This window comes from Leptonotus elevatus, chromosome 1 (genome assembly GCF_054856555.1).
Source record: "Leptonotus elevatus isolate MCC_2025b chromosome 1, RoL_Lele_1.0, whole genome shotgun sequence".
NCBI classification, from domain to species: domain Eukaryota; kingdom Metazoa; phylum Chordata; class Actinopteri; order Syngnathiformes; family Syngnathidae; genus Leptonotus; species Leptonotus elevatus.
Genome location: NC_141239.1, coordinates 51,436,087 through 51,459,634, shown reverse-complemented (window position 1 = coordinate 51,459,634; position 23,548 = coordinate 51,436,087). Strand labels below are relative to the sequence as shown.

Below are 23,548 nucleotides of genomic sequence, written 5' to 3'. Positions count from 1 at the left end.
TTGATACTGTGCTAACATTATTCACAGAATATTACATATCCAGTGATAGAAATCAGAACATTTGTGTGAATGCTTACCTTTCAGCTTTCACACCATGAATGACATTTTTAAGTTGTTAACTTGTTTGCATTCTTACTGCTGCTTCAGCTGTTCAAGAATTTCAACTATTACAAATGTTTCAACAACAAATACTCTTTGGCCAACTTGAACAAAAAAAAAAAAAAACACCTCCGGCTTGAACTTAATAAGATGAGGTAAAGTTATTTTTGACTACTAGCTGGCGGGCTGGGTTGGGCTCCTGACAAAATACATCTCCGGGGTGAGGTCGCTGATGACACTAAGGTGCAACTCGTTAACAAGCTGTTCTAAAAAGTTATTTCTATCAAATGCCAGGCGGAGGCTTTAAGCACCTTGTAAAAAAAAAAAATAATAAAAAAAAAATAATAATAATTCTGCTTGGTTTATAGCCAGCCTCTCTGTTGTCTGGAATGTTGATTCTTGATTTGTTTTTGTTTCTCGAAGGCTGGGAACGATCTTCAACATGAGTTCCTCCTGAAACAGGGAGATAATTCTGATCCATTTGTGTATGATATCAACTGGTGCGGTACATTATAGTGGCTGGTCGGTGCTCATAAAGTACAGATTCAAAACACATATTGGAACTCGTAAAGGGGGAAAGAGGAGACTTGACATTTATAGACGTGAATTAAATTAGAGTTCCCTTACAAAAGTCTCCTTGCAGAAGGCTGCAGTTCCCTTTTGCAGAAGTTACGAAAATGTATATGTTGCTCTTACAATGGGATCAAATGGATAAATCAGCTGATGACTTGTCTGAGTACAGATCCACCACTGCATTTATGTGTATCTATATACAGGTGCTGGTGTTCCTGTGAGCACACTGTAGTAGCAGGAGAATTTCGTATGTGACCATGTTTGGTAAAGCTCCTCACACAGAATTCTGACCAAGCCCCTTAAGGCCACTCACAGCTCTCACGTGCACACAGAGCCGAGATGGCCTCAATCTACTGAGGCTCCCCCTTCCGGAAAGTTCTTTTCATCCTTTTCTTTTAAATACTGTCGTTCCTCATGTTTGTTCTGTCACCATACACACACATAGCTTGGTGACACATGACACTTTGTGCCAACTAGTATGGACAATGATACTATGCATACTGGTTCATTCTAAAAACAATGCTAATGGTGACAGGTAACAGACGCATATGCAGGCACACGAATCCTTATTTGGAAAAAAATGAAAGCTTTATAAGGTTAAATAAAGTTCAGCAATAAGTAACTTTGAGTCACAATAAAAGACAGCAGCTAGCTTTTTTTTCGTCTTCAAGTTTATTGAAGAACACTTTCAAGTAAATCTCATGTCATCTCATTGCATGGTTGCGTACCATGATATATGCACGTCATTGAGAAATTACCCTCAGAGAAGGATCCCCAAAAAGCCTGTGTGTGGTCTAGGCTGGCTCACCAGAGGGGAAACACAAACAAACAAAAAAAGGCTCAAACAAATGACATTCCATAAAAAAGGTGATGAGACAAAAACAAGACACGATGGCAATTCATTAAAAGTGTTCAATTGATTTGTCTACGATATTTCCAGTTATACGGTGATTATTTAGGAGGTCTTACAAATGTCCTGAATGTGACTTTAATTCAAGTCATTCAATGTCACCAACTTATGACAAAACAAGCACACAAAAAACTGCCTACAAACCATGCGTAACCTCAAGATAATTTAAAGTACCTAACTGTGATGCTGCTTTTTCAAACTGTACCAAAGGACTGGGTGTCAATTAGCATCCGCTCGAAATAATCACAAATTAGGATGGTACAGTGATCTATTCCATTTTCGATCTAGTGCATACAGTGTAGTATTAAATATAGTCCTTACAATATCTCCTTTATTGTTATAATGTTGGCCTCCTCAAAAGAAATAAAGGCAAAGTGGTTTTCAAACCTGATAAAACAGTACACACACTTATCATAAGCAGCCTTCTGGAAACAATTCATTTTTCCCAACTTTTGCAGCTGTTTTGATTTTCTTTTTTTTCTTTTTTAAAGAGACAATAAAAAGAACAAACCCTGACAACAATCCAGTTCATTAACAGGCAGATCTGATTTCATTTAGACTGTGCACGAGCCAAAATCCCAGGATGCCACAAGTACTGACCTCTGGAAATCGTCCACAATTGTAGTCTTTGAATCTATTCACAGTTTTGAGGAGGCTAACGCAGCCTACCATTTCATGGTCTCATGTCGCAAAAAATAAATACATCTTAATTCCATTCGTCATCACGCTGGATAATGTTAATGCCGCTGACAACATTCATGGAGACTTGGCCCTGTCTGGAGTCAAGAGGCCAACACAACAATCACATGACAGCCTCCCTGATCATCTTTGGATTATATTAATACTTGGCCGGATTAATCATTGTGCAGGCATATTATAAAAATATACATTGAGTATACACATGGAATACAGAGGAGTACATAAATGACAATCATATCAGAGGATATTTGCGTTAGAAAGCCCATGCTTATCAAAATGTGAGTCCATGTTTCTGTAAAAGGCACCGGATGTGTCAGCCTCTCCTCTGTGGTGACAGACAGAAATCCAGGAGGTCAAGAGTTATTGCTCCGTGGGGAGTGTGCTTTTCTCTCTCACTTTTTTTTTTTTTTTACACTTCAACAGCAAAAAGTCCAACATTCTCCCACTGTCCATCCACTGAGAAATACAAAGACCGACATAGAAAAGGAAACATGCAGAGGACGTCCATGCCTGCCCGTTATCTCGCTCTGGTCGTGTGGCTGCACTCCAATCGGAATCGCTTCGTTAGCCACGCAGAGTGAGCACCTGTATAGCTACTGTGCCAATTTAGAGACATGCGGGGCGAGCAGAAAGGAAACATACAATACATGCATTCACGATGTTCAGAGCCAAAGGTGCAATTGATGTATAGATGCCATTTATCTATACTATTTCTCAAAGGCATCACAGAAATATAGCACAAGCTTTTTTCCCACCTTGCGGTATGCATTTCCATTAAAAAAAGGTCGTAGAATAATGAAGAGTTCCGTTTCAGTATTCTTGCCAGTTACAATGGTATGTTTCAGAAGTGGTCAGGGCTGGACTGGCCATCTGGCATTCAGGGCAGATGCCCGGTGTGCCTGTGTCTTTTGGGGCCGATGTGGTGCTACTCAATTATTATTTCCTCCATTTTACCCCAGAGACCAGCCCATAATTTAGAGGGAGCAGCCCATTAATCCATTTACAATATAGAGAACAACAGCGGTTATGGCTATGTGGTAGCCAAGGGTGGTAGGAATTGGGCTGGGCCGACATATGCCGGTCCAGCCCTGATTGGCTCGCTTCTTTCTGTGTTAAAATGGAATGAATTGAAAAGGAAAAAAAACAAGCACCATTGAAAAAAATAAAATAAATCTGAATTTACTCAAGGAAAATTCTAATCTGTATTTTGTTTTGAGCAGAAAAGGGTTGTGCCGTAACACAGTCTGGGTCACTGTAGCTCAAGTTCCAAAAGCTGCAAGTGGTGGATTTACTGATCCAAACTGCACACCGTTGGGTGGGAATGAGGCTAACGCTAGCATGCTTGATAGAAATATGGAAATAAAAAAATGCCAACATGCTGAATGCCTTAGACAGCATTCCAAAGAGTTTGGCTTGGTTTTGGGTGATACATCAACATTGAATTTTTATAATTAGAAACTCTTACTTTTAAAAGACATCATATTGCTTGGTGACATTGGGGAAAACAGCTAAATAAAAAGAAAAGAAAAAAAAGCACCATGCTGGTGTTATAAAGTAGGGCATCTAATACAAAACTTGGAGGGCAGAAAAAAAAAGACTGTTCACCGACATCGACATGATTAGTTACTCAGAGTTACTGAGACATGAAGCCTGGAAGAATGAAAAGCTTGCAGGGTGCGTCGGTTCCTTCAGCACATTTTTATGCCACTGTTGCACTGCATGGGCCGGGACAACCTTTACAGATGGTTGGCTCGAAAAAATGCTTGAAGAGAAGCTCGGAGGCCTTCTCGACTGGCGTTTCAAAGACTACATTCACAGTAAAGAGGGGGAAAAGAAAAAGCTTGATGATGTAAGGCAGAACAAAATGAAATGAAATCAAAGTTGAAGCTGGACAGTGAAGCCCAATCCAGTGAGGCAAATCATGTGATGCGTCTTGTTACTCAGACAGGCTCGGGCTTGAGGCGATAGGAAATGAGAGCACAGAGTGCTCCAAATGGACGAAATAAAATGCTACAAATGTCTGCTATGATGTGTCTCATGTTTCAGAGGTGCCAAATCCAGGTCCAGAATGTAAAAATGCTGCCACAGTTTGGCTTTAGCCTGAGGTGCTAGTTACCTAGCTCCCCAGCTAGTTCCCATGGAGGTCGTTTTACCTGCTAGCTAGCTAGCTAGTTAGCACCTATGGTGCTCGTTTACCTGCTCGCTAGCTAGCACTAGAGGCTAAAGCCAAACTCTGGCAGTGTTTTTACTTACTGGACCTGGATTTGCCACCTCTGCTCATGCATGATGTTAGTGTTGTTAGTTCCAATTAGAGTGGCTTATGAGGGCCAATGGCTGGTGACGGATACAAAGAAGTCACAGCAGGAAACACTGTCGACGAGGCATTATGGTGTTGTTCCTTTTGAGTTGAGGTCTGCTGTGTTTAAGACAAGAGCCCTGTCAATTGACAAACTTGTTGTGGGCCTCAAGTGCTACATCTCCTGCAATTTGGACAGAGTAGAAAAGTGCCAGCAGAGTGGGAGCATTTAACTGTTAAACTGGGACTAGCCTATTGCTTTCCTGTCCTGCACAGGCACTTCAGAGGATTGGGCTTATGGCTGATGTGAATGGTGGAGATGAGGTGCTGTGATGGTGAATGAAAGCAAAAGGGAGGGTGGGGGCAAAATGCAGGTTCAAAATGTGCTCGTGAGCTTCGTCTCATCTGCAACAAAAAGCAGCAGGATGCTAATCTGCCAGTGAAAACCATTGAAGCTGCAAAGGCTGGTGCTTGATTGAGTCCCCATGTCAGTCTCCGGGTTCGAACCTGAGGACGTACAGCCCCTTCTACTGGCCAACTGGAGGAAGGTGAAGGGCTGAGGTTCAGGATTTGCGAGTGGTGTACCTCTGTCCTCTTTCAGTCTGTGTGATTGTTGGCGTGTTTTTTCTTGTCCGAGCAGGTTGACGCCTCCACTTTGTCTTTATCTTTCTGCGCTTTCGATCCGGCCAATACCTTGTAGCAACCTCGGGTGATCTTAAACATCCAGATAGTGTTCAATATATCCAGGGCCACACAGGAGGTGATCCAGGCTACCTGGGCACCCAAGCCCAGGCGCTCAAAGTCTTCAGTGCCAAATGTGGCAAACACGCTTGCCCAGTAGGAGGGCATAACGGCGATCCGCACCAGGAAGAAGACCACCGCCATTGCCACGCCGTTTACTACCACCATCTTGTTTGAGCGGGGGTATTTTAATGCTTCAAAGAACCACCTAGAAAGACAAGAGTGGTCAGCTACAGGCAAAATAAAAGGCCCAAATATAACATTAACACTTAAAATCTGTCTTCTGATAAGATGCTGCCAAAGATGATATATTCATATTGTCACCACTTTAACTAGTCAACATTTAATATGAGTTACTACGCGAATTATTGTATTTGTAAGTGTGCCATTTCCTTTTTTTCCCCCATTTAACTCATTAAGGCTGGGAGCGCATGATCGTGCTTATACCATCGGAGCCGGGAGCGCTCCAGCACGCTTCTCCCTTTAAAGCCGGGAGAGCGGGTACATCATTTTGTTTTGACCAATTCTTGGTCTCTGAAATGCATCAGAATATACACAAGAGGGTGACGTGGGCCTCGTAGCATGTCCTGGAATTTTATTTGAGCATTTATGGCACAATCGATAAAATACACAAAATAGTGACCCGGTATTTACTTTATTATTCATATTTTTAAAGTATCATGAATATGGTCGTTGCTAAGTGAAAAACACTTATGTCCATTTTTGTCATTAAAAAACCCCAAACGTTTTTATGCTTTTGGGATGAAAATGAATGCAGACGTCCCCAAAACGTAAACGTGTAAATAAAATAAAATAATAAAATCAAAATTGGACATCAGTATTTTTCACATAGCAGCGACGATATAGTGATGATGCAGCATCAGGCGCAACTGGGGTTTCAGTATCTTGCTCAAAGATACTTCAACATGGTCACACTGGCCTGGGATCGAACCCATAACCTCAGGGTTGCAAGACGACCAATTTACCACTGAGGTGGAGGTATTATTTTTGCCCACTTGGGGTCACCATCCCTCACATTCAACATTGTGGTATTTGTGACGTGATGTACCTTCTTTTAAAAGGTGAGTTTGACCTGTTGAGTGATGTGCCAGTAAGCAATTGAGGATGTACAGTTAGGTGGCAGTTAAATGGCTTCAGTGTTAGCGTGAGCCGTTGTGTGTGCAGAGTGATGGTGTCAGTTAAGGTCATTGGCAGGTCGGCTCAGAATGTGCTGGTGTTTATCGTATTTTGTTACCGTTGGGTCAAGAAAGCGATTGAAAGAGCACCAGTGGCTGCTTCCATCCTGTAGTAGGTTATATTCTAATTATAATTAGCTAATGATGGCTACTTAAACATAGATGTAGTTGTATAACCTTAGACAGTACAGACTTTGTAATAGGCACATTCTATTTCAGCTTCTTTTATTAAGTGTGAAATTATCCCAACTTTAGACATTCTTTCCTTCTGGCTTGCGCTTATTACAACATGAGTCTGCACTCCACTGTGGGGGGAAATAATCTTGCAAAATATGATTAATAATTCACAATCTTTTTTTTTCTTATTCTTCTTTTTTTCACTAAGAGAGCTCAGTATTGTTAATTTGGTAATCTTACAAATTCGACGTCATCATCATTACTCTCTTTTTTTTCTTTTTCTTGTATGTGCGCGAGTATTTGCGTGTGCGGGTGTGTGTGTGCATATGTGCGTGCGTGTGAGTGTGTGCTCATTAATTCACCTAAAACCTATTAAAAATCCCATACCGTTCACCTAAACTGAATACTTCAGAATCCAGCTAGAGTTGTGAAGTTGTCAGGAGACCCAAGGAAGGATCAAAGAAAAGAAAGAAAAATGAAATCTACCCACCAAGTTACCAACCAGAATCTTTCACCAATCCCAGATATCTAAATTTATTATTATTATTTATTTAAAAAAATCAATATCTGCAAAAGGTGAACTGCAAAATAACCGCTAATGACTTTAAACAATACTGAGAATGTGGTTGAAATTGAAAAAAAATTACAGTTTAGCACGAGTTGTGCTTATATTAATAACATATTATGGTACATGTGACAAATGTAATTAAGAGCAGAAGTGACCCACTGTTTGGGTCCTGATTTCACAGTACTCTTGATGAAAAACTGGGCAAAATAAAATAAAATAGAATAAACAAGTACCTAGAGCCTCAGCCACTCCTACCAACTCACCTTTGGTTCACAAAGGGCGTAGATAATTCTGAAATCAGACGAAAGTTGGCAAAGTAGGGCAGCACACCGCGTGTCTGAAATGACCCAAACAAACAAGTCATTACAAATACGAAAACAGTAAGTAATTCAAAGGTGAATTCAAAAGAAAGTGAGTTTGATTCATGAAGTGTGGATTCAAAAGAGGTCTTACCAGCACATATCCATATGCATAGAGCGCCGCCAAGTGGTGACAGACAAAAAATCTGTCCCCCATAGTGCTCCAATTACATGCAAGCAGCAATAAATCTAGAAAAGAAGGTGAGATATTTGAGATGAGCTATCAAAATGTCAGAGTGTAAATATTCACTAAATCAGCAGTGGCTATCAGAACCAGAAAGGTGAAAACAACAGATTGCATGTTTTGCACACAAAGCAAAGTACAGGCTTCTGCTAGTTTTGTACAAGACAATACTGTTTTGTGCGTTTTATCTGATCAATATAAAGTGACCCTGAGCAAGGAGAGATGATGAAGACAAAACAACTCACCATACAGTAGGTAGCCACAAGTTATGGCTACATTTAATTTAACCATACTGGGGTCCCCCCTGTGGAATGGCAAAGAACATGGTGTTAAAAAAAAAGGGGAAAAAAAAGCATCCCACTGATATTTAATCTACTTCTATCATAAGAGCACTAATCACAAATCTCATTCAAATTATTCTACTGTGATTGTCTGCCGTTGACGAGCTTTGACAGCATCTGAGATAGCACATCACAATTAAATATGCTTAAAAAGAGTACCAAGTGAACTAAGGCATGTAAAATGATGAAATTCAATTTTATATGTAAGCATCTGCATCTCTGAGAGCAATGACCGGACGACTCTTAGGCGTCCTTGCAAATAACATCGTTCCAAAATAACAATGAGGCTTCCAAAGACATCTGATCCTGGTGGCAGCCACAGTCAGGTGTCGTATAGCAAATGAGTGGTTTAACGTCTGTAACAGAGCCCTTATTTGCGCAGACTTTGCATGATCACCTGTAATGGACTCCAGCTCATGTTATTCCGTACATTACCTCAGATTGCACTGTCAAATTATTATTTCATTGTCCATTTTAAATTTACATACTGGACAGTAGAACTGCATTTTTCTTCTGCATGCTGTATGGTAATGTAGGATGTTCATGTGTATCCTGATTTGCCCTTCGGGGATAAATATTTTGCTAAATCAGAATGATCAATGCAATACATGAACCTGTAAATTGGCATAAAACTCATGTCCCCTCAACTCAGTGACGCTTTAAAGGTGATACTCTGAGGGCTTCCTTCAGTTGGACGTGAAAGAAATACAGCCAAAGTGCAATTCAGCTCAATTAACTGTTTTAGTAGAACACATTTGGATTTAATTAGGGATAGACCAACGCCGATAATGGGCATTTTGACAAGTATCGGTATCAGCTATTTTTCAAAATCTCAGGGAACTATTTTTCTTTTCAGTTAACTTTATAAGAGATGCTGCTGACCCTGGGAACCTTCTGAACCTTGAGTTTTTGTTTGACATTAAAACAAAGAAATGTGAAAGTTTAAGATTTCAGCTATTTTTAAATCTGGAAAAAAATATTTACTGTAGAAAATCATACAGAGCAATGTTATTTACTTGTGCTGAACGTAGAATATAACATTTCGAATCGCTACTGCCACCTGCTGATGAAAAATGAAACTGCACACACTGTTCTTCACATACACACCACGCACATTACGTCACATCCGCAGACAGGGCGCGGGAAATTCTAATCCGAATCCAGTCTGAAAACTATTGGCCAGAGGCTTGCATTTCACAAAGCATGTTCAACAAATACAGAGACTAACACTGAACAGTGAGTTGACATGCCCTGAGATATCTGCGTTTTCTGTTCCTGGACTTTATGAATGAGGAAATTACATTTCGTGTGTGGTTGAAAGGAGGCGGGGACAGAGAAAACCTTGAGGTTTCATTGTGAAAAACCTGCAACCGGCCAGGTTTGGTTCATGAAACTTAGCTTAAATGACCTCTTTTTCTCAGGTTTCTGTTACCTCCCTCTCTGAAACGGAAAACACAGTTTCACAGATTTCAGGGTTTCTTGACCCAGAGTTCTCACTAAACCTGCTTTGTGAAATAGACCCCTGAAAAAAATATATCAATCTATCTCTAGATCCAACGTCAATGTTTACTTTTAAACTTTTATTTTGGTACTTTTGTAATTAACCTTTATGTGTGATATATTTAATTTGAAGCATTTAAGTACCTTTTTTTCACTTTACTAAATTTAAGTGTAGAGTTAATGTTCAAATTGTGCAGAATGTTTCAGTGGCTTACAATAACAAATATACATTTTTAGGAATTAAATCTGCCTCATTTTTGATGAACACGTAGGCCTACTATGTTACTGTATTTGAATCTTGGCCATGATGACATGACTTTGAGAGGTGGCATTTGGTGTAAAAAAAAAAGAAAAAGAAGAAAAAAAAATACTGCTCTAACCTAGCCATCCATTTTATGTTCCGATCATTATGTTCAAAGTCACATAAGGGTCGAAAGGTGGACTACACCCAGGAACAGTCGCCATAAATTGCTGGGCAATTGTGCACGGATGTTCCCACGGCAATTGCACTGAAGTGAACCACACCACTATGAAAACTAAAGTCCAACCACTAAATATTTTTAAATTATGGGAAAATAGTTCTTCCGCGACAGGTAAGGAAAGGAATGGTTTATAAAACTGTGGTGAGACCAGCAATGTTGTTTGGTCGGGAGACAGTGCCACTGAGGAAAATACAGGAAGCAGAGCTGGAGGTGGCAGATATGAAGATGCTGAGGTTCTCTTTGGGAGTGACCAGGATGGATAGAATGAGGAATGAGTACATCAGAGGGACAGCACATGTTAGAGGCTTTGGAAATAAAGTCAGAAAGGCCAGACTGACATGGTTTGGACATGTCCAGAGGAGAGAGAGTGAGTATATTGGCAGGAGGATGCTAAGTTTCCAAATACCAGGCAGAAGGTCTAGAGGAAGACCAAAGCTGAGGTTTATGGATGTACTTAAAGAGGACATGAAGGTAGTTGGTGTGAGAACAGAGGATGCAGAGGACATGGTTAGATGGAGGCAACTGATTCGCTGTGGCGACCCTTGAAGGGAAAAGCCGAAGAAGAGTTCTTCCACGACAAAACATTGTAATTTCATCCCAGCATTGAGGACTGGGTAGTGAGAGAGGGTGTTGATGTTGACGTTGCTGCAAAATGTCCAAATAAAATTCATATTGTGATGAACTTTTACTATGATTTATTGATCAACTAAAAAACTAATCTGGGACAGCTATGATGGAGTTGTTACAAATATGGCTTGTAAATTAATAGTTTACACTGACCTTGAAACCCGCCTGCTTGTTACCAGTTAGCCAATTAGTTAATATATCAGTTTAAAGCTGCAGTTCAAATAGTATGGAACAAACAAATATAATCAAAGGTCGGTACGTTCACAGGGCGTGATGTCCAATTCGGAATTTTTGTCAAATCCGATCTTTTTATGTACTGTTCACATTACAAAAACAAATGTGACATCTAATGTGATGCGACTCGCATGCGCAAAGGGCACACGTCGAGTGACATACACCCAAAACAACGACGTCACGTTGCGGAGTTCACGGAAGTAAATATTGTCCCGACTTGCAACGTTTTTTTTCCCCGCCAGCCAAGCCGAGGCAAGCGACTTTTATCAGTGTCATATGCAACTTTAGCTGTGCCAATGCACGCTACAGATTGGTGAACTCGTGGACTGGTTTCGCGGACGTGTTAGGAGTTCGATTCATATGTCTTGTCTGCATACATTATGCAAATTTAGCTGTGCGAACGCCCGCACTCCTGGTTGGTGGACTGTTTTCAAGCTCGTTCCTGGTTGGCTGCTGTCCTCAGCTTCCCCGTGCGTCAGTTTTGAATGTGGCGTTTAAAAACACCAGGAATTATTTTTTCATCTTATGTCGCCGGAGTAGCGAGGTTGGAAGAGGTAATAGAAATATTTGGGGGAAATGAGGGGACACTCCTCAACCTCCTCATTTCCAGGCATGTGATTTTTCCGCTAATTCGCGGAATTCCGCTTTTTTTATCTCCCCCCAAAAAAAAAAATCCGATTTCGTCTCTCTACAGCATTCCGTTTTAGTGTTTCCGCAACTGAAATGAAACCGATCTTGCGATTGGCGGAAGTCTCCGTGTTGACCAATAAGAGCGCTTGTTATAAAGGCATAGGAGTATGCCATTGTTTGTAGACCAATAAACGCGCTTGTTATAAAGGTATAAGAGTATGCCGTTGTTCATTTCGCACACGTTTTTGCCGAGTGTTTAAAGAAAGATGTCCGTGATCGAACGCAAAGATGCTCCGCGAGTTAAGGAAATTGACAAACTCGTAAAAAACAAGTTTCGCTGGGACTGGTTAGAGAAGGATATATCGACAAATGTTGGAAAGAAGACTGTGACGAATTTGTTCAGTGACTTCATTCGGAAGATCGATCGTGCCGGGAAAGCGCTTTGCATTTGGTGCCGTGATACCATTGACTATGGCGGGAGAGGTTTCAAAGCTCTTGAAAGTCACACAAAGAGCAAAAAACACGTAAAAGAACTCCAGTCAAGAACAACAAATTATTCCATCGCTGGAAGTTTTGGTGCCCAAACGAAAACTCCAAAACTTTATGGCCTCCATCCCTTATTGACATCACAATCGGGAGCGGTAATGGAGAGACGTGATCCACCCCAACAACCTGCACCAGTTGCTGATAGAGTCGTGAATTTTGAGGTAGGTGGTAAACTTTTCAAATTAATCGGAATCAAATTTTCAAAAATATTATAACGTAATAAAAATGGCCTTAACTATTTAACATGGTTAATCCACAAACTCAAATGAATGCTGCATGTTAGCACTTTCAGTTTTCAATATGTTGACTGTCTACAGTATGCAGTTAGTACAGAGATGATCGAAATGATTGTGTTTTTACCAGAGCTTGCTGCATGAGGTATTTTATGTTTTTGTTATGCATTATGTATTAAATTAAGAATGATTGATTAAATGATTTATTGCATGGTAAATATTATTTCCAATGGTTAAAGATAATTTATTATTTTGTAGCTAATTTGCAACGTTTTTTGTTACCATAATAAATACTCTGACGTGTGAATGTGCATGCAAGTTTAGACTAAATCCTTTTTTATTTACTTTGGTCGCATGACATTTAGGATTATAATTCAAAAAATTATTTAAATTATTCAATTGTTTACTGATTATTGTTGAATTTCTTTTATTCTTCAGGCAATGCTGTTGGGAGTGCTGGCCGAAAATTGTGCTCAAGAATGAACACTTGTATATTCCTGTAAATATGTTGAATGTTTTAATGAGCAAAAAATAGAAAAACATTATTTATGACATAAATAATTTTTGAATGTGACTGATTTTGAGTTGACTAAAACTGCAATTTTATATGGGATAGTTCAATATACATTGGAAATTTATGCTGTTGTTTTGTCTATTTCTTTGTCATCTGAGTGCATTGAAAGTACTTAAAATCACGGAAAACCCATGAGCTACGGGGGGCTTCGCCCCACCGGCCCCCCCACCAGGGCGCTGCCCTGGACCTAGCTGGGTGCCTGCGGCCCCCAGACCCCCGGCTTAATTTTCAGATAATTTCACTTTGGTCAAATCACATGCCTGCATTTCATTGAGAAGTCTACCAAAGATGCATCATCGCCGTTCGTGATGAACCGTCTGCAGGGCTGAATTTCTACTATCATCACACGTCAACTTTATGCTTCATGTTTCAAGTGTGATTAAATTAAAGACAAATAAAAAATATAACACTCTTACTCAAAACAGCTTTGTATATATTCACAGACGTGTCAGTAGTTTCCTATCCAAGCACTCTCTCCCGCCCACGCAGAGCGCAAATCAGACTATTGATGACGTATGAATCGGATGCGTGCGGATGAGCGTTCACAGTGCAGACGCATCGCATACATATCCAATTTATATCCACATATGAAAGAGGCCCAGGTCGGGTGTGAAAAAAAAATTGGAATTGTACCATTCACACTGCTTGAAAAAAATCAGATACTCTAAATTGAAAAAATATATATATAAATTGAGCTGCAGTGTGAAACGTAGCCTTAGGCTGACTGAATAGTAATAAGAATAGAATAATAACATTCCCATCAGTGTGATCCAAAATTAAAAACGTTTTTTGGATGTCTCAGTAACACATCTGTGAGATGCTTTCGCCCAAATATCCCAAGATGTATTTTTTATTTTTTTCGCCTGGCCAAATCCAGAACAGGATCAGCCTGAGGGGAGTTTGCGCAAATGTGGTTCATTTGCAGTCTGGACGCGGAGCTATGACACCAACTCCTGCCCTAACAGCAGTTGGAAAGGACTTGTGATTCATACTGTCACATCAGTTGCAACTGAAGAAGTTACAAATTTGCTAATGGTCACCTTTTCTTTTTTCTTTTAAAACAGTTGCTCGAGGGGGTCTGGATACTCACTAAATACACAGTAGTGACACATATTTGAGAAAGTATTTGAATGTTTTGCCACTTATTGTGACTTAACAGAATGAACTATTAAATCACATTATTTTAAATTACTACTTTTATTAAATATTGACTTCTCATTCATACATAGTGTTAGGATGTACAAATTCTAAAGTTGCAATTGGCTGAATTTGTATAAATTCATCTATTTTCTTTGTTTATATTTGAAAGACTTCTCTTAAGGCTTTTTTTTTTTTTTGCTATCTAAGCTTGTTTGGTTGTGGCTGATCCAGTAGTAGCAGGTAGAACAATGCTGCTTTTGTACTATGGCTTTCAATGACGATCCAACACAAATCAGATTGGTTGAAGGATTATTGCTTTCACCACTGAGGTGTTGCAAGGTGATTTGTTTTTACATGGGGTTAGGAAAGACGGAAACACTGAGAAATTCAATCAAGGTCACAGACTATGTTGTAATGTGGAAAGCTAACTAGAACACCTAATTCAAATACTTTCATAACAAAATCGCCTTTTACTTGCCTCGTGAAGGGAATTAAAATGAAGGTTTCCAGTTCTCAGGACAAGCGCAGATGCAGCTTGGTTCCCCTTTGTCCCCTCTCCCTTTTAAGCAAGCCCCCAGTCCCCATCTCACCCAATTTCTTTTCTCCCTCTTTCACTCCATGAGCAACACTGACCGGGGCCAACAGAGAGACAATACGAGAGAAGGAGGTGCGCTGCATTGATTTGACAGAGATGCAGTGCGTTGCAACGGACCCAGAGACAGATAAGGCTGGTAGTGGGGACACGTGGGGAGAGGGTGCAGACGATTAGGCAGTGAGGCAGTTTGCTATGAAAAGGGGCCTTGTTGGTAGGGCTCGAGTGTGTGTGCTGGGAGAAGTGGTGGTCAAGGACAGGAAGGGGGACAGAGAAATAAGCCTTGGGAGAAGGAAGGAGTGTTGTAAAGGAGAAGTGAAATGTCTTCAGAACACTTGGGTTGATCTTACCAGACAGGATTGGTGTTGACTGCCTCATCGAAGCATAGGATGTATAAACAAAAGAATCCCACAATCAGAGCGTGGACTGTCGACACCAACCTGGGACACAGCACATGCATTGGTTAAAAACAAAAAAAACAAAAAACAAGCATTGCAAAGAATGATAGGTCCCAGAGAGAACGTCTCGTCAGCTAGTTAGCTTAGCTTTAGGATATCGCTGATCCCCGCCGGTGTGGAGAATTTATTTTGTACAACAACAATAGGCCCAATTACCAACCTGGATTCTACCTTTGGCCATTCTAGTAAGCCATTTCAAACAAAAAAGTACAACTTTGTGATGTTTAGAGTTTGCAAGTTAATAAATATGAGGCTTTGTATTGTAAAGCTCTTTGGGCACTCACCGTCTGATGTAGATAATGTAAGAGCCTATATTAAATTTTAAGTTAAGTAATATTTGGATAAAGGTCATTTAAGTTCATTCTGATAAAAAGAGATTATTTACATTATTTACAAGTTGAAATATTTATAATTCATGTGTGCAGTGAATAATTTGCTTATAGTTTAGATTGTTTGCATTTAAAATGTGTGAATATTTTATAAGATGTTAACATTTCATATAGCTGTTATATTACTGGAAATTTGAGTCATAGCTTTGTTTACTTCGGGCCAATTTGGTTGCCTTTAGGCGTAGGGACCTTTGTAGTACATGGCAGTAATGCGGTCAGACAATATGGAGTGGAGCAGATCGTTTTTTCGCTATTTCTCTCGTTACATTCGACATTTTAAGCTATTGGATATTTTATTTATTTTCATTTATTTTTACACAAAAAACAAAAACATAAGATGCAAATCAATTTGAACGTCAATCACAGATGTAAACGAATGGAGATTTTTAGGTGCGAGTCCAAGCTCTACTAGTTACGTACATCAGACATGCACGTCTTTCTTTGAACACGCTGCCTCTCTCCTTGCACTTAAAAGTCGTGGTTACATAACAAACCAGTTGAAAGCTGTCTGGTTATGCAATGGTTGGCCACAATGCAATCATCCACCAGTATTGGCCTTTAACTTGTTGTGGGCTATTAGTAAAAAGAAACCATGCTTTTAAATATTAACTGCAAGTATTAGTAGGAATCTAATAACATGAAATCAATAAGGGGCGTCATGCAACTATAAATTATAGTTCAGCCCTGTGAACTTCACCCTGATGTTTGTTACTGCAGCGTTCCGATCGCCGCTGTGTTTGTATGGAATAAGGTTTTGAGATCAGGGTCTCCAACAGAGCTGTTGCGTCATCAAAAACAGCTTTATTTGCTTTCAGATGCCAACTCAAACATATAACAAAATCCACTTTTTTTCCAAGAGCTTTTTGGCTTTTTTCCAAAAAATACGGGAAATGTCCATCGAGGGTAAAGATTTTCCAACAACCTTCACCATAAAGGTTTTTTTCTATGGTTTGTCTCCTTGCATTGTGCTGATCTATGTTTTATTTCGTTGCGATTGTTTTCATTCTTTGCCTAAAAGCTAGGCAACGATTTCCACGTAATTGACACATGACAACATAAACAGCACGTCCAATTTGTCGGTACTATTATTTGGTTGCTGCAACTCACCTCGAGTTCCACTCTGTGTGCTTGGTGGGAGGCAGTAATCTATAACATGGCGAGATTGCTGAAGAGAGTAACGGACTGGCCACAGAGAAGAGTAGCTGGAAACTCACAAAGCTACCAGCTACCACAGTCAACTCTCTCATCTCCATCCCTCACCTAAAGACGATACAAGGGCAGAGAGAAGGGGAAAGGGTGGAGAAGAACAAGGTCAATAGGCGTTCCTATACAGAGCAACCACTAAATGGCGTCCTCAAGGAACAGATTAACGGGACAACATGAATCCAAAGTTAAGGACGCATAACATAAGTGACCTGAGCGTTTCTGACAAGCCTGGTGCTTTGTAGAGGTGGAAAGAAGACAAACAACAGAAGAGCCATTAAGGACCTATGAGGAACAAAAAATCACAATGGCAGAAACAGGAAAATTGTTTTAGCGACTGTAAATAAAGTATGTAGACTGGCGTCTTAAATTAGAATTGAGAGCCACTACAAGTTGGTTTAAACACTAAGACATTTTTGGTGCAAAGGATAGACTGGAACGCCAAAACCACAATTCCAGCTGAAAAATTTAAGAGTCTACAGAAGCTACAGAGATCAATAACGTTGAAATTGTGTCATTCATAATTCAACAGATGTTTTGTTGTTTTTTTCCTGAAGAAATGAGAAGCAAAAAATATATAAGGAGTGAACTGCAATCATGCATGACAATGCAAAACATTAAAACAAAATTATATTACTGTTAATTTATTTCTACACCGCCAGTTAATAATTGTCAACATTTACTTAAAACATTGCCATAGTAGCTAATTAATTTGCTCCCAAAAACGTATTAAAACATTTTTTTATTTTAAATATTGTCATGGTCATACAGAAGGCTTTGATGCAGCCTCTGAACTGAAGAGAATGGTTGAACCAGTGGTAGCTATTACAAAAACGGTCAGCAGGTGGCAGCAGAGTATAAGAGATCAACCAGGGCCATGTTGCAAAAAGCTCTTTCCCCCGACTGTTTTAAACAGATTTGTGAATAATGATAAAACTTAGCTATATTCTATTGCTAACTGCTGCAAAACGAAAACTGATACAAATGTACTTATTTTCCTGATGAAAGAAGAGACTCTAGTCAAAATCAGTCAAAAGCCAGTAAAAAAGTCGGGATCGAAAGGGGTTGCTTCAGTAAAAATGGCTGGGAGTAATGATTTAAGATTTCCATCCACAGCATAAAAGGGATCTCAATGCTCAAAGATGTTTCTCTCCATCAAACGGGTTGTAAAAGTTGTAGGTCACATGGTCAATGTGTAAAAGGTTTTGAAATGATTTATATTAGCCTCAATTTGTATTTATTTTTTTTGTCACAAAAACCTGCCATTTGAACACGAGTGTGTTGGCTTGTTACATCCAATGTACTTGTAATTAGCAATAGCCAGGCAGTGCACAGTATCGCAATCTACTGATCTATTTCACGTAAACAGTATACAGCGGCTCAGCCTGTAATCTAATCTGTTTTCAGACTTGTTAATGTCGTAAACCCTCATGCAGTCACTGTTCTAAGGTTTAATGTTCAGGGTGGCTGGCCTTCTTCATCAGGTTAAATATATAAAAGGGGCTTTATCTCATGAGTGTATTTTCCATCTTGAAGTAATGGTTTAGAATTAACATGCTGCAAATACTCTATTCTACACAAGACCTGTCCTTTATCAGCGATTACAAAACACTTGACCCATGCGAGTTTGGACTCTGACCTGATAAATTTCGATTAAGCAAGCGACTCCATGTAAGCCATTTAAACCACTCAGTTTAGAGAGCTGATGGTTAGGGTTCTGAAAGATAGAGAGTTCATGTGGTATTCATAACGGTACAGGTATGCATTACTAAATATGTGCTTAAAGGGCTGCCGTGCCATGAACAAAAGCTGCAGATACAAGCACCCAATTCTGAAATGATTTTTAGTCTATTAACATGGACATTTCAACGGACACATTTCTGATATGGATGTGCTTATAGAATACATGGGGGTGATGAGTCCATTGCACAGAACTCCAGAGGTGTCAACAAGAGGACAGAGACAACATGAACGTTAAACAGCAATAAATAAATACTACAAAAGTTATACGTTGCATAGCATTCAGTTGGCCTGGCTGACCAGTTCTTGTGTTCCTTCACTCAGTCGCTGTAGTTATCATCATCATGTGCCGCAGACATAATTTACCATGACACGCCGCCTGCACAGCAGAAATGGCATCCGTAAAGCTGAGGTTTAACATCAACCCTTTAGTGAAGTTCATTATTTATTTATTTATATATATATATATATATATATATATATATATATATATATATAATTTAATAAAATAAAATAAAAAAGGTCTGGACAGCCTGCCCTCGACCGGTCGACCGTGGCAGGTTCAAACCGTTACCGAACCATGCAATCTGTTTATTTGCTGTCATATTCTTCTTGAGCAACATCACGCTTAAGTCGGAAGTCCATCCTCATCACGTTCAAAATGGCTCGTGGGAGAGATGATAGTTTGTTTCATTCAGGATTAAACTCAGTTTTAAAGAACCACAAACACAGAGTCATTAAAACCCCAGCATCTGAAGGCAATGGAGGCATTATTTCAAAAGAAGACATGTTTGCTTTGCTTCCCACAGGTTATTTCAATGTCCGTTTTGCTCAGGTTTGCCCCGCCTCAGAAATGTGTTTAATACAACTGCAACCAGAATCAATCACTGGTACAGCAATGAGTCTGGATTTCCAGGCTAGTCTGGGAGTCCCCATGCAGACCCCTTTGTACTAGGGAATTGCAGCAACCTTGCTCGGTGCCAACTGCTACTAACCAATCAAGTTCATTCGGGAAAGAGGTGTTGGTGCTTCGCAGTCCAAATGGCTCATATCCACTGTTAACTTTAATATTATTTTTTAAACATTGTGTACTAAGGGCTGTAGTGCAGTGGAAGGTTTCTAGAAGGTTATTCATTCGTATATGTGGATTTCCCAAGTACATGAATTTTAAAATAAGGGGCGTGCATTAATCATTAAAATAATTGATTGTGTTAAGAGACAAGTTAACTCACTATTAATGCAGTCCTAATGAATAGTACATGAAATATGCTGCTGCCTACCGTGCCTGTCATGCATATGTGTGTGGGTTCGATTCATGGCCAGTACCCAGCCACAATGAGTCCTGGTTAAATAGGCAGGTTGCATCAGGAAGGGCATCTAAACTTTCCAACAACTTTTTGTCAAACAAACCATGTGACTAACTTGCTGTGGTGACCAAGTCACAACATCATTTGTTTGTTTAAAAAATGTGATATGAAATATTACTAGTGAGGATAAGCGGTTTGGAAAATGGATGGATGGATGGACAATAAAATGCAAAAAGACGAGCCTAAAAAAACCCCCACAGTACCTCTTGCTTGGTACTTAGCAAGCTGTTTAGTGAATAAACACTGTATGAGCACAGAATAGCTTATCACATAAAACAAATAATTAACTCACATTACCCTACTATGTCCTTTTCAGTGCCCAGGGGGAAAAAAACAACTCAGAGTTAAGCCACCATGCAGCGCATGACACTTCAGGCATGTCAACTGCTATATTTACACTAAAATGGCTTACGTCATGGATGCATACTATAAAATAGCCTACCGGGAACAAGGCACAGGACAGGGCATATCCTTCAAAGTACAGTGGCACGTTGCTTTAAGAGTGCCCCAACGTGCAAAGCACTTCTTTAAAATGCTGCCACAGTGAACTGGGGGGGTGGAATCGAATAGCAATTGTTCTATGTTAGCTGCTGTACTATGGTTGAATTGAAGAGGACATTTTATTTATTGTTCTTAAAATGTACAACAGTCAAGGACCACCATAGTAGACAACTTCAACAGTAACACACCCAGCACACGTGCTTTTCGGCTATCCCAAGTAATTACACTTGATAAAATCAATTTATTAGGCGGCACGGTGATGACTGTTAGCACGTCCGCCTCCCAGTGCAGAGGACGTGAGATCGAGTCCGGGCTTCGGCCTTCCTAGGTGGAGTTTGCATGTTCTCCCCGTGCTTGCGTGGGTTTTCTCCGGGTACTCCGGTTTCTTCCCACATTCCAAAGACATGCATGGCAGGTTAATTGAACACTCCAAATTGTCCATAGGTGTGATTGTGAGTGTGGATGGTTGTTCGTCTCAGTGTGCCCTGTGATTGGCTGGCAACCAGTTCAGGGTGTACCCCGCCTACTGCCCGAAGCCAGCTGGGATAGGCTCCAGCCCCGCGACCCTTGTGAGGACAAGTGGTTAAGAAGATGGATGGAAAATGTATTTATTACTCAAGTACTATTATTTTTATTTATTAAATACACATAACGAAAGCTGTGGTGTTTGTTTATCTTTTGGGGGGGGGGGGGGGGTGGACTGGAATAGTAAAAATTGATTTGACACACAAGTAAATTGAGTCACTGAACGAATTACGTAAACTAAGAGTTAGAGGTACAATTGTACACTCAGAAACATTTCAAGCCTAATTTAAGATTTATGTTAATTTTTTTACATAACAAATTCCCATGTACTTTTTAAAAGATAATTTTAACACAATAAAACTTATATGGTATATATTCATTAGTCTAACAAAGCCTATTTATTTGAAATGCATATTCCTCAGGTTTATGTATTTAGTATTAATAAAGTATTAGTACTTTTTTTTGGGGGGGGGGGGGTCTGCATTTAGTTTCATCCCAAAAACATAAAAAAATATTTTTTTAAATACAAAATTAAAAAAAGAAATACGTGTTTTTCACATAGCAGTATATTTATCGTGTATAGGTAAACCTGAATATTATGCAATTCAAACAATATACTTTATGTATTTTAAATAAATACTCTCATTATTCATATTTTAGAGTAATTATACTTTATTAATAATAAATACATAAACATGAGGATAATGCATTTCAAATGAATAGGCTTTATTAGACTAAGGAATATGTATTATGTAAGGTTTATTTGGTAGGTTTGAGGTAAAATTATCAAAAATATATATATATTTTTTTAAATAAGTGGGAATTTGTCATGTAAAAAAATTACATAAATCTTTAAGTTAGGCTTAGAATATTTATGTGAGTGTACTAAAGACGAAGATAACATTTAAATTGTGTAATGTGGGTTAGACCAAACTCCAGTGAGTCCTGTGCACTGCCTCTATTGAGCAAGCCAAATGCAATTCCCTGGTGGAAAGTAGCATGTTCAACAAAAAAGCAGAGGCATACCTCATGCTCGTAGGAGCCACACCACCTCCAGTGCCTTATTGTCTGGCAGCGGTGCACATTCCGGGGCCACGACGATCGTATGCTGCATGCGTCTGAATAATTCAATGTTCATTCTTCACCTGGCAAGCTGCTTCGCGCGAAGCCCCAGTGGGAGGAAGCAACACGGATGCGCCTCACTGCGGCTGACAGCCCGGATTGGAGATCCACTCCCACGTCCACATTTGACCTTGTTCCACATGGCTTTCCTGCCGCTGTCAGCAAATCGCCACTCGTGACATATCGACTAAACATAAATAATAGCGGTTCAATTTATTCTGCGTGCCGATCAGGAGTCGAAATCATCAGCCAGACAAATCTTACCAATGTCTTCGTGCAGGGTTGAATCGAGGAACAAATGCTGATTCATGGCTGGCATTTTATTATTTCAGACAGATAGTTCGCGTCAAATATTGTATAACAACACGCCGATTGGAATCATTCTCCGGTGGCGCACCTGTCATGTGCATTAACATAATTCCCCACAACTCATATTTTCTTGGCAGGTGGTGCAACTGCATATTTAAAGCATTGCGGTCAATTGAGATGATAATGCAGGCAGCGGTTTTGTGTCTGCACTATCACAACGGACAACAGAACGTGAGGATGCCAGTCAGATAGGCGTGGAACGAGTTCCAACAAGGGACCAGTTTGCAATCTAGACCATTTTCAACGGGTAAAGTTGTTATTGCTTCTTAATCTACGTGTGCTCCTGCTGTTGCTGCAGCCACTGGCTAACCGGGAGAGACGCACAGCCCCAGATTTATACGCTCAAACATTTCTAATTTGACGTCAAATAACCACTCTTGCGATGGCACGCCATGTGTTTGACGTGATGGTTGTAAGAGCTGCGTTACCTTATATCCGTCGCATAGGTCTGTGGAGGTCGGATGGGCTCCCGTTTAGCCGCCGTCTTGTCCACTTTCTTACAACTTGACGACAGCTAGCAAGTCGGCTAAACTACAAGCTCGCCAGCTCACCCACAGAGAGGGGTAAAAAAATAAATAATAAAAAAAAGCCTCCTGTGCCACGTAAACAAGTCAGAGCCACCATTACAACTCGGTAGTAAATATTTTCCTTTCGGTACTTTCTCTTCGCTGCGGTACGTTTCCAATAACGAGTTCGGCATGAAAACTTAAAACTCGCTTTATTTTGTTGACAGGCAGGACAAGCGTCCGACGTCACAATGTTCCCGCCCCCCTCTTTCGTGCACACGCCCCCTGCAAAGGCAACGCCCTCGAGGAACAAAGGCCACGGGAATATTTAAATTAACAGCAATTGATACGTTTGACAAAGAACACTAGTCTGTACCCGTTTCATAATTATATTACACAATATTAATTTAATCATCCGCCATGCATATACATAATTTTATACAAAATATAATAAAATGAATGTATATATATACATTAAATTACAATATGCTCTTATAATATTCCTTATGGGGAAATTCAACTCTACTGTGCATACAGTTGTGCTGCACACCACACATAGCCAAATAACACACAAATCACACACAAATCACATGCAAGGAGAGATGAAAGGAATGACCACAGAGCAGAGGCGCTTCTAGGATCAAAGAAGATTAGGGAGGGGGCGGGG

The 23,548-nt window shown here is 39.9% G+C and overlaps 1 protein-coding gene across 1 annotated transcript; it reads right to left on the bottom strand.

Annotated features, from left to right (window-relative positions):
- Positions 1-1,331: 1,331 nt before the first annotated feature.
- Positions 1,332-23,120, bottom strand: tlcd4b (TLC domain containing 4b). Its single transcript, XM_086068436.1, has 7 exons — positions 22,804-23,120; positions 16,656-16,808; positions 15,052-15,141; positions 8,048-8,106; positions 7,713-7,807; positions 7,523-7,596; positions 1,332-5,526 (listed from the first exon to the last, which is right to left on the bottom strand). The coding sequence occupies exons 2-7, from the start codon at positions 16,799-16,801 to the stop codon at positions 5,175-5,177; spliced, it is 816 nt and encodes a 271-aa protein (XP_085924562.1). The 5' UTR covers positions 16,802-16,808; positions 22,804-23,120; the 3' UTR covers positions 1,332-5,174.
- Positions 23,121-23,548: the final 428 nt, after the last annotated feature.

Bases quoted from the DNA above. Each gene is read 5' to 3' on its own strand.
- tlcd4b (XM_086068436.1), bottom strand. From the start codon at position 16,801: ATGGAGATGAGAGAGTTGACTGTGGTAGCTGGTAGCTTTGTGAGTTTC. The intron at 8,107-15,051 runs GTAAGATCAACC...GCCATTCCACAG, and splicing joins GTCAACACCAATCCTGTCTG to GGGGGACCCCAGTATGGTTA. The intron at 7,808-8,047 runs GTGAGTTGTTTT...CTTCTTTTCTAG, and splicing joins TTGTGGCTACCTACTGTATG to ATTTATTGCTGCTTGCATGT.